This window comes from Anolis carolinensis, chromosome 4 (assembly GCF_035594765.1).
Source record: "Anolis carolinensis isolate JA03-04 chromosome 4, rAnoCar3.1.pri, whole genome shotgun sequence".
Taxonomy (NCBI): Eukaryota; Metazoa; Chordata; class Lepidosauria; order Squamata; family Dactyloidae; genus Anolis; species Anolis carolinensis.
The window spans coordinates 80,880,648-80,892,090 of NC_085844.1; the positions used below are offsets into that span (position 1 = coordinate 80,880,648).

The window sequence follows — 11,443 nt, forward strand, 5'->3', positions numbered from 1 at the left end:
GCACAGGAAAATGGAGAGAAGACAGTCTTAAGCCAACAAGGTATGAATCCTATATCAATTTCTATTGTGGGTGGAGGAATCATATCTGTGATGTCTCAGGCACCTTTGGCCCCTGATCCCGCAGCCATTGCTGATCAAACTGAAGAGGATTTGGGTTTTTCCCACCTCAGCAAGATTCAATCCCTTTCCAGATGTCTCCTGTTGACATTGCTGTGCCAGAGCCAATTAAGAATGCCCTTGAGATGTTGCCGGCTCTTCCCGGATCTCTAGAGAGTTTAGAGTTTGATAGAAGGGCTACTTTCAAAACAGACCGCTCTCAAAGATAAAGTTTAATGAGAAGTGTGAGATTAGCAGAGCGAGGCAATTGTGGCTAAGCCAGTTCTCTTGGGAAGAATTGGGGAGGCAGTCATCTGGCGCCTCGTTGTTAGCAGCTCGTTTCTCTTGGGAAGATTTGGGGAGTCAAGCACCTGCTTTGGGGGAGCTCTTGGACTTCAATAAAAGTTCTGCATGGTGTCAACTGAACTTCTGATTGAAGAATACATCATCTCTTGATCCTGAGCTTCCAAGCAGCCTGCTGGCGCGCTTACTCTCGAGTAGACCGGGCGTTGTGTCTCGTCCCTTGCCAAGTTTGGACTGCGTTTCAGATCCATCACGAACAGCCTTAGCCTTGCCTTGAAACCTTGTTCTGGACTATTACTTCAAGTACTTTCTTGAGGAACTTTGCTCCTTTCCCCACTCAAACTTCCATTAAGTTTGAGTGTGTTTCGGTTATTGGATTTTGGACTTTGGACTCTAATATTGGACATAAGACTTACATTTTTTGGATTAATTTTGATCTTTCCTAAAAGGTCAACTGCTTGACTGCTTACTTTTGTTTGAAACTTTTATTGCTTTAATAAAGATATTAGATTGTTTATTGGCCTCCGTGTTGGTTCCCAGTGTTCGCGCTGCCTAGGTGTGTTACAATATCAATGAAAGCTCCTTAGCCAACCACTCCCTTCCCAATCAACAACTTTTTATATAATTAAAAGTGCCTCTTATGTCAGAAGTATCCAAAAGCCAATGCTGAAGAGCATAGAATCATAGAGTTGGAAGAGACCTCATGGGCCATCCAGTCCAACCGCTGAGAAGTCTGAAATCGCATTCAAAGGACCCCTGATAGATGGCCATCCAGCCTCTGTTTAAAAGCCTCCAAAAAAGGAGCCTCCACCACACTCTGGGGCAGAGATTCCAGTGCCAAACCACTCTCACAGTGAGGAAGTTCTTCCTAATGTTCAGGTGGAATAGCCTTTCCTGTAGTTTAAAGTCATTGTTCCGCGTCCTAGTCTCCAGGGGAGCAGAAAACAAGTTTGCTCCCTCTTCCCTATGACTTTCCCTCACATAGTTGCACCTCTTGACAGCCACATCTCAATAGAGCTCAAAATTTCAGATGGTGTTTTGAGTCACATCAGCAAGTTGGTCCTAGCTATTCCCTTCTCTGTCAGCAGGTCTTTTACAAATCTAATAGGAAAAGATTGTGATAATTTTAATATAGTGATATCGCATAATGATTCATTACCACTGCAAAAATTCCACTTATTCGAAATGATGCATGTACTGCACTAAGCTTAGAGAAAACAGAGAAACCTAACGGAGGCAGTAGATAGTATTTCTCACTATCTTTACTAATTAAGAACTCTTAGACCTTAGTTCCACAAACTGTTCAAAATACTATCACCTTGTCACTGTACTGTTATAAAGACTTTTAATGTTTAATTTTAAAAAATCAGAGCTCCCAATTTGGGCAGAAATGGGTAAAAACACTTATTTAAATGTGGGATGGGAACTGTCAGATTACCACATGTAGATCGTTTTAGTGGTGTTCCTGTGGGTGGCCTCAAAATGAGCCTAGATGCTTCTTTTTTCACCAGTAATTCTCTTGCATGAAACCCTTACAGTAATTAAAAAATATTCTTCATAAACTGAACAATTTTGATATATCATCACTTTCCCCCTTTTTAGATCTAGATTTCAGAATTCCACAAGTGTGAAGTTTTCCTATTTTTTTTTTAAAAAAAGAAGAATGCAGAACGGGTAGGGACTTCACTTTCCAGTGTGATAGCTCAGAACGCGGAGGCTTAAAGCAGAAACAGACGAAAAAGTACATCGCATATAATGGGGGGGAATATATCATCCGTTTCCCAGTTAAACAAAATTGAATGAAACACCATGGTAAGAAGATGATTTCCCCACTTTCCCCCTCATGAGATGAGGTCCTATGATTCTATGAAATGTTTCATGTGCAGAAAATGCTGTTTTCTATGCAAATGAACCATGTGAAATTTTTACGCAAAATAAATCCCAAATGGCAAAGATTCTCATTAGTCCAGGATTCTTCACACCAAGTTTCCTCAACATTTCAAAAACATATTTTCCAATAACTTCTCTAATTCTTTAAAATATACTATCCCTAGTACCTTGTGCACATAGAAGTTTGGCTCAATGCTTTGACTGTAGATACAAATCTGTAAATGTAGGATGCCAGAAGGCAGTAATAAAGAACTGATGTTTACCTGTAGGTCTTCTGAGATTATATGATCTTTCTGGTCATCAGCAGTTATTTTCCTACACTTGTCAAAATCTGCTAGGAAAATCTTGCCAGTAACATCTGGGGGGGGGGGGGGGGACACAAATTAACAAGTAACATGACATAGTTTTAACAGTAGTTTGGAAAGTAAATACAAGTAATGTCATTTGTTAGTGTCTAGCAACCGAGCCATTTTTGCTGTTTATTCTCTCGGGTTGCACTGACACTGTAAAATTAATGCAGATTGGCATCACTTTGACTGCCATGACGCCAAACTATGGAATCATAGGATATGTATTTTTCTGGGGGACAGCAAAGAAGGCCTAAAGATGATGTAAAACTACAGCTCCTATGATTGCATAGCAGTGAGCCATGGAAGTTAAAGTGGAATAAAACTGCATTAACTCTATTGTGTAGAAGCACCCAATGAATTCTGATTTTATTATGCAGATGGTCAGTGATCAATGAAATAGGGAAAGTGGAGAGTAATTACAATCAATATATAGCTAAAATTCAAAAACTATTTTTTTAAAAAAGGAATGGATTATAATAGTAATCTTAAAGGACAATATTTTTAGCCCTAAAATTTGTTAGATAGATAAAATCCCATCAACAGGCCTAATTTTTAAAGTATTATGTGTCTTATAATCACCATCCATCTATATCATCCTATCTGTATAATGTACTGCAGATCCATTTGTTGTTGTTGTTAATTGTTTATATTTTAACTGGTTTTTAATTTTGGGTGGTTTTATTACTTTCCAGCCTTTATAAGTTGTGAATTTTACACTATGTATGTTTCAACTGTCGTAAGATTCCTTGAGTCCCAAATAGAAGAAAAGGTAGGGTTCAAATAAATATAATATTCATCATCAAATGTATAGATTCATAAATGCTAGAGTAGAGGCAACACTGGCTATCTACTGTGTTTCCCCGAAAATAAGACAGTGTCTTATATTAATTTTTGCTCCCAAAGATGCTCTAGGTCTTATTTTCAGGGGATGTCTTATTTTTCCATGAAGAAGAATTCACATTTATTGTTGAACAAAAAATGAACATTTATTATATACTGGTTTGTGTCATCACAAACCAACGTAACCAGACAAAAACTCTGAATCCTATCAAGAATTTCATGTACAGCTGGTATGTACATTTACCAACCCTGCATGCTCTGGTGTTCTGTTTGGTGGGCATGCTTCCAAACAAAAACTTTCCTAGGTCTTACTTTCAGGGGAGGCCTTATATTTAGCAATTGAGCAAAACTTCTACTAGGTCTTATTTTTCGGGGATGTCTTATTTTCAGGGAAATAGGGTATCAAGTAGGAAAATGTGATATGGTATTAATACCAGTTTGTTCATAATACTGTACACCTGCTATTCCATATTTACTCCACTGAGTTCAACAAAACTAGTCAGCCCTCCACATTCACAAAGATTGGGGACACAGGAAAGTGAAAAAATGCAAATGAAGAAATTGCTAAATTTTTCACTGGAGAGTACACATCTATAGGAATGTTAAGGTCCTGCAGCATGACCTTCTGCTGGAAGCTGACTACAGAATCATACTAGGAGACCTAGAGATTCATAGGGAGGCATTCTCTCTAGGAATCCCTCGCTCCTCCAGCATGACTAGAGGAAGTTGACCAGCAACTCATGTTGGAGGAAAAAAGATCCTTAGAAAGAGTATTTTAATCAAATACAAGAATAATCAAATCTGCAAAAGTCAAATCTGCAAATGTGAAGGGTTGACTGTACAATGAAATAAACAATCAGAACCCTTTGAACAGAAGGCCAAATACAAAAGAGCACAAACCTATCAAAATGTTACTGGGGTGCAGATCTTGATGGCCAAATCCAAATTCATGTAGTTCCTTCACTGCCAGAAAGACTGTTTTAAGAATATCTTTGCTACTCATGTCTGCATTGTCATCCATTTTGAAGTATTCTTCAAGGGTCCTCTCACACAAGGAGAGGCACAGATACAGACAGTTTTTCCGTTCTTCCCATCCACAAAACGTCATCAGATGATTGCTGGTACGGCATTTCTCCAGGCAAGTTTTCTCTCGTTCAGCATTTTCTGCATCAGTACAGAATATCTTCACAGCCACCGCTTCTCCATCATATAATCCCAAATACACTCCTCCTTGAGAGTTTCTCTGAATCCTAAAATCTGCATATTGAAAAATCTTGAGTTTTCCGATCATAGGACGATACCTCCCATACAGATCCTGGAGTTGGGGTCCCCAGCGTATACTAGAAGGCTTCCACTTTACCATTGGTTGGCTTGAAATGTGTAATGAACCAAACTGCTGTAGGAGTTCTATGATTTTTTCATTGTTATAAGTTTGACTAGCGATTTCAAGGAGATTCCCAATGTCTGTTCTTGCTCCCTTTTCACACAACACCTTTGCTATTTCATAGTTTTTAGTTTCCACCGCTATCATCAGCGCAGTTCTGCTGTTCTTGTCTGCATCATCAATATCAACCTCATTTTTGTCTAATATAGCCTCCACCACAACTTGGCTTTGCCTTTCCACAGCAAGGATAAGAGTAGTTTTCCCACTTTCATCTCTCTTGGTCACATCGGCACCATGTTCTAGAAGAAAAATGACAATGTCCTCTTTGTCTTTCTTCCAGTCTTTGGCTTCTCCGATATGGAAAGCATGGATTAATGCATTCCTTCCCTGATTGTCACAGATATTCACATCGGCATTCATCTCTTTGACTAGGGCTTCTACCACAGTGATGTGGCCTTGCTTGGCAGCATCCATCAAGGCTGTTACACCTCCTTTATTTAGGGCCTTTTTCTCCTCATCAACTACTCTTCCCAAATTGACATCTGCCCCACTCTCATACAAAAACCTCAGGGCTTCCTCCTTCCCATACCAAGCAGCCTCCATGAAAGCAGTGAAGCCGTTGATATCGCACTCATTGATATCGGATCCTTTCTCAAGAAACAGCTTCAGAAGGTTCACATTGCCTTTTATCCCAGCTAGAATAAAAGGAGTAGCCCCATTATCCTTCTTAACATGTGGGTCAGCCCCCTTTCTAAGAAGAAGGTAGACAATAGCTTCATTATTTCGTTGTACAGCACTATGAAGGGGTGTCCAACCATCTTTCACCTTTGAATTGACATCTCCGCCATCTTCCAAAAGCTGCTGGACAGTCTCAATTGAGCCATATCGTACAGCATTGTTTAGCTCCATTTCAGTGTTTGCTGGCTCCTGATTGTGGTGATTATATTGGCTTTCCATTAAGGCATTTCTAGTGTAACGTAAGCTGAATAGTTAAAATGACAACAATTGTGATTAATGGAAAATCAGTTCATAGAGGCAGTTACTGTGCTGGATGCACTACGCTACTGCTGAATTTGAATGTTTTAGATGCTAGGAGTGCAAATAAAACATGCTGATGTCTTTTACTACAGAGAATGTAGTGTCTTTAAAAGTCTTCCTTTGATCTGTTTATTAAAAAAAAGAAAAGATCATCAATATTATTATTAATCAAGAAGCAGTGAAATGGAACTCCCATGCTCAGAAACAATATATCATTGCCAAGAAATGTTAGGGACAAAGGAAGGAGGACCATGATGCCCTCTTTCTTAGATGTTCTCTACGTATCTGAGTGAGACATAAATGTAAACAGAATGCTGAACTAACTACACCTGTGGTTCTCAATGTGTGCTACGTAGAGTCCTTGGGCTCCGTGAAGCATACTGAGGGGCTCCACTTTCCCCTCCTCCTCCTCCCCCTCTTCCTTCAAGCTTTTCCTCCTCTTTCCTGCTCCCCCCGCCCTCCTGCAGCCTCCCTTGCCACCAAAAGCCTTTCCCCACCTCCCTTGCTGCCAAAAGCCTTTTTCCTTGCCTCCTTGGCTACCCAGATACTTTCCCCCTTGCCTCCCTTGCTTTTAAAACAAGGGGGTGCTTTGCTTGAACTTTTCTTGCATGGCAGAAGGGAGTTGAACAGGATGGCTCCTGGGGTTCCTGCTATTATTATTAGTAGTAGTAGTAGTAGTATTAGTAGTATATTATAATGTGTTTATGAATACTGATGTAAGTTAATAATAATTTTTCAACTGATTTATATTGCACTGTATAATTTTTATATGTCTGTGTTTTTGTAAGCCGCCCTGAGTCCCCTGTTGGGTGAGAAGGGCGGGATATAAAAACTGTAATAAATAAATAAATAAATAGTACAAAGCCTGGATGGCCATCTCTTGGGGTGCTTTAATTGTGCTTTTCTTGCATGGCACAAGGGAGTTGAACTGGATGCCCCCTGGGGTTTCTTCTATTATTATTACAAAGGCTGGGTAGCCAACTGTTGGCAGAAGAGGGTTGAACTGGATGGCCCTGGGAGTCTTCCACTGAAATACTGTTAAGTTTATGTTAGTTAAAATTGTTCTTCATTTTAAATATTGTTTTGTTCTTTCTTTCCTTTTTTTGAACTACAAATGAAATATGTGCAGTGTGCATAGAAATTTGTTCATGTTTTTTTCAATTAGTTCGCACACTCTCCATCTGCCGTTGGCCTAGTCCATTTATCAAATTTTAAAAACAACGTTTGCCTTTGCCTCTGAAGGCTGTTCCAAACGCTTCCCCACCCACCATAAAGCCCTGACTTGGTCCCTGAGATTTCTTTTCACAAGATCATATCCCACTTTAAAGGACATCATTTGGGGACAGAGGAAAATGTCCAGGAAGACTTCCTCCATGAAGAATGGCACTGTATTCGAACTCAAGGTAAGTAAAGGTAAAGGTTTTCCCCTGACATTATGTCCAGTTGTGCCCAACTCTGGGGTTGGTGCTCATTTCCATTTCTAAGCTGAAGAGCCAGCATTGTCCATAGACACCTCCAAGGTCATGTGGCCGGCATGACTGCATGGAGCACCGTTACCATCCCGCCAGAGCAGTACCTATTGATCTACTCACATTTGCATGTTTTCGAACTGCTAGGTTGGCAGAAGCTGAAGCTAACAGCAGGTGCTCACTCCGCTCCCCCGATTCGGACCTGCGACCTTTCGGTCCGCAATTTCAGCAGCTCAGTGCTTTAACACGCTGCGCCACAGGGGTACCTCTTTTCATATATCTTCAAAAGTGATCTATCTGTTATGCCTAGTAAGAATGTATCTGGATTTAAGAACATTTTTAGTTTTAATACTTTTTCTAGTTTTTTTTTTAATCTCAATCGATTTTTTGCCTTCTTGCAGGACCATCACATATGAAAAAATGATCCTGTCGACAGGCTTATGACAGACTTTTCATGCTGATGACAGCTGCAGCAAGAATTGTGTACAAACAGACTAGGAAACTAGAAAAAACACCAAAAATGGAATAGATAGTAAAAATAGCCAAAATGACAGAAATTTACATTTTAACAACAACTTCAGAAGAAAGGTCCTTCAATCTTCAAGAAAGATTGGGAACCCTTCAAAAATTTCCTGAAAGAAAAGAATTCCAACATGGGAATTTCATGTTTAAAATGTTGCTCTCTCATATTATATTGTACACAATCAACTAGATAATATGGAAACAACAAAATTCTTGCATATATGAAAGAAAGATATGTAAAAAAATGATACATTTCAATTAAAAATATTTTGTTACTATTCCATTATGCGGGAGGAGGCCACTAGGGGGTACTAGAGAGAGAAGGATAGTCCATTTCTGGGGGGTGGAGGGTGGGTTGAAGAAGCAAAACCATTTCCCCCTATTTTCCTGTTATTCCCCCTACCCATATCCCTGTAGTGGAAACAATGTTTGTTTATGACATGGGAAGGGGGGAGGGGGAATAACCAGCGAAAATGAGAAAAATTATTTTCCTCCTTCAACTACCCCCCCCCCATAAAAAGGTCTATCCTTTTCTATCTAGCACGCCCTTTTGGAGTTCACCTTAAAAGGAGCCCCTGATGGCACAGCGGGTAAAACTACTGAGCTGCTGAATTTGCTGACGAAAAGGTCAGTGGTTCAAATCCGGAGAGCGGGGGGGGGGGGGGGGCTGCTGCCGTTAGTCCCAGCTCCTGCCAACCTAGCAGTTCGAAAACATGCAAATGTGAGTAGATCAATAGGTACCACTCCAGCGGGAAGGTAACGGCCCTCCATACAGCCATGCCAGCCACATAACCTTGGAAGTGTCTTTGGAGAACGCCGGCTCTTTGGCTTAGAAATGGAGATGAGCATCAACACTCAAGTCAGACACAACTAGACTTACTGTCAGGGGAAAACCTTTACCTTTACTTTTATCATTTTTTTTAAAGGATCCAGAGAGGGTGTAAACTGTAATTACTTGTATGTTCAATTTTCATTTTTTAATGAATCATTCTTATTACTTATGTGAGATATCACAGACATAACAATACATAATAAACTTTATTTTTATATCCCGCCCCATCTCCCCGAAGGGACTCGGGGTGGCTCACCACAGGGACAAGCCCAAACAACAACAACATATTTAACATAAACTTAAAACATTCCAACAATACACAAAATAAAATAATGGACAAATACATTAAAATCCAAGCAAATAAAATCAGAGTAATTAAAAGCAACCCAGTGGGGACAGGTTTCATAAAGTGCTGTATCATGAAAATAAGTAGCAGTGATAAAGTTTATTTATTTATTTACATTTATTTATTTATTTATTTATTTATTTATTTACAGCATTTATATTCCGCCCTTCTCACCCCGAAGGGGACTGAGGGCAGATCACATTGCACACATAAAGGCAAACATTCAGTGCCATAACCTAGAACAGAGACAGAGACAAGACGCAGGCATGGGCTGGCCTCGAACTCATGACGTCTTGGTCAGAGTGGTTTGTTGCAGCTGGCTGCTATCCAGCCTGCGCCACAGCCCGGCCCACATACAGTTGGCCCTCTCTATCCATGAATTTGTGCAAACAAACCAAACCGTGGACAGCTTGAAAATGGTCAAAAGGAACATTCAGAAAGGCAAACTTTGATTTGGCTTTTTTTTTCTTTTTTCTTTACAAAATAAGGGACACCCTTTTATTATGTCATTGTGTATAATGGGACTTGAGTGTCCACAGGTTTTGGTATCCAGTGAGCAGAAACCTGGAGATATCAAAAGCCCACTGGGCACACATAGCCCCAGGATCTAGCACTGGGTTGATGCAGGAGAACTGCTGGGTGAAAGGGAGGGGAAAAAGAGAAAGTTGGGAGAAAGGGAGGGGAGCCCATCCATTGTGGTCCCAGTATGAACCAGGAGCTTGGCTTTCAGGGGGTCATATCTCCCCTAAGGTCCATCAGCACTACCTCCCCTCTCTTCCCTTGCCACCTACCACAAACTTATGCAATTACATAACTGGGAAGTAAAGGGGAGCCACTACCTCGCCCTCCCTGGCCCTCTTCCAACTTACTGCGAATTCCAACTTACTGCAAACCAAGGAAGGGCATTACAAGCTGAGACTCCCGCAAGGAAAAAGCAAGGGAAGCAATCCCCTTGTTTTTGTTCTCAGGAGCTCCAGCCACAAGAAGTATTTCAATGGGAGGAAGGAGGAAGTGCATTTCACTGGGAAGCTGGCTTCTGCTTTCGCTTTCTCTTTTCTTGTTTTAATTCCGGGGAAGGCTTTATAAAGAAGAAAATTTTAAAGATCAAGTCAGGGCCTGCTGTTCTTTTGAAGATGTTTTTATGGATTTCAACTAATCTTTTTTTAAATGCCAATGATATTTAATTCTGGGTTGCTGTGAGTTTTCTGGGCTCTATGGCCATGTTCCAGAAGCATTCTCTCCTGACATTTCACCCACATCTATGGCAGGCATCCTCAGAGGTTGTGATGTCTTTTGGAAACTAGGCAAGTTGGGTTTATGTATCTGTGGAATGTCCAAGGTGGGAGAAAGAACTCTTGTCTGTTTAAGGCAAGTGTAAATGCTGCAATTGTCCAGCTTGATCTTTTACTGCTGTCAATTTTTGGGGGACCCGGTGGCAAAGTGTATTAAAGCACTGAGCTGCTGAACTTGCAGACTGAAAGGTCACAGGTTCAAATCCCGGGAGCGGAATGAGCGCCTGCGGTTAGCTCCAGCTTCTGCCAACCTAGAAGTTCGAAAACATGCCAATGTGAGTAGATCAATAGGTACCGCTCCGGCGGGAAGGTAAGGGAGCTCCATGCAGTCATGCCAGCCACATGACCTTGGAGGTGTCTACAGACACCAGCTCTTCGGCTTAGAAATTGAGATGAGCACCAACCCCCAGAATCAGACATGACTGGACTTAACGTCAGGGGAAACCTTTACCTTTACCTTAACATTGAGCCAAGGGGACCCCATTTGGGGGCAGGACCCACAGCAAGGACCAAACATTCATGGACCAGTCCAGAAACAGTGTTCTATGGCGCCACCTGAACAATTGTAAACCATGTCCCAAGTGTCAGCCACTTGCTTTGGGCAGGACTTTCTTTATTTCTCTACTAGTTTGGGCACCTGGCATTGCCCGGGTTATTTGAAAAAGTCATTTTTTTATTTTACAAAATGCGTACAGTTGTGGATGAACTATTGTTATTGTCATTTTATACTTTTGATATTCATGAAGAAATTGTGGCATTGAATGTTTGCCGTTTATATGTATGTTAACCGCCCTGAGTCCCTCTGGGGAGAGAGGGCGGTCTAGAAATAAAGTTTTATTTACTACAATTCACTTACTGCCAAGTTAAACCCCTGAAACTCCATCAGTAGTTAAAGTTTGTCATGTTGGGAAAATCTGCTCTAGATGCATTATTTGTGGGGTTCAATTTGCTCTCTGGCTGCAGGATGAACTATGGCTCCCATCATGGTGGGTCAGGCCCACTCAATTCCCTCCAGTAGGTTCAGTTGGTCATCTGGGTTCTGTGTGCCAAGTTTGGTCTAGATCCATCATCGGTGATGTTC

At 41.0% G+C, this 11,443-nt stretch overlaps 1 protein-coding gene across 3 annotated transcripts in view; it reads right to left on the bottom strand.

Annotated features, from left to right (window-relative positions):
* rnasel (ribonuclease L) overlaps positions 1 to 10,091 on the bottom strand; it is a 21,677-nt gene extending 11,586 nt beyond the window's left edge. For 2 of the 3 annotated variants that reach the window (XR_010006129.1, XM_008122362.3), the window contains exons 1-3: positions 9,957 to 10,091; positions 4,380 to 6,026; positions 2,553 to 2,647 (exon numbers count right to left, since the gene is read on the bottom strand). Coding sequence is in view for 2 of the 3 variants with exons in the window: in XM_008122362.3 (XP_008120569.1) it covers positions 2,553 to 2,647; positions 4,380 to 5,820 (1,536 nt within the window). In the remaining variant the exon portion in view is untranslated. Of the gene's footprint in view, positions 1 to 2,552; positions 2,648 to 4,379; positions 6,521 to 9,956 lie in introns of those variants that run through there. The other variant, XM_062980711.1, reaches the window with a different exon arrangement.
* Between the last annotated feature and the right edge of the window lie 1,352 nt (positions 10,092 to 11,443).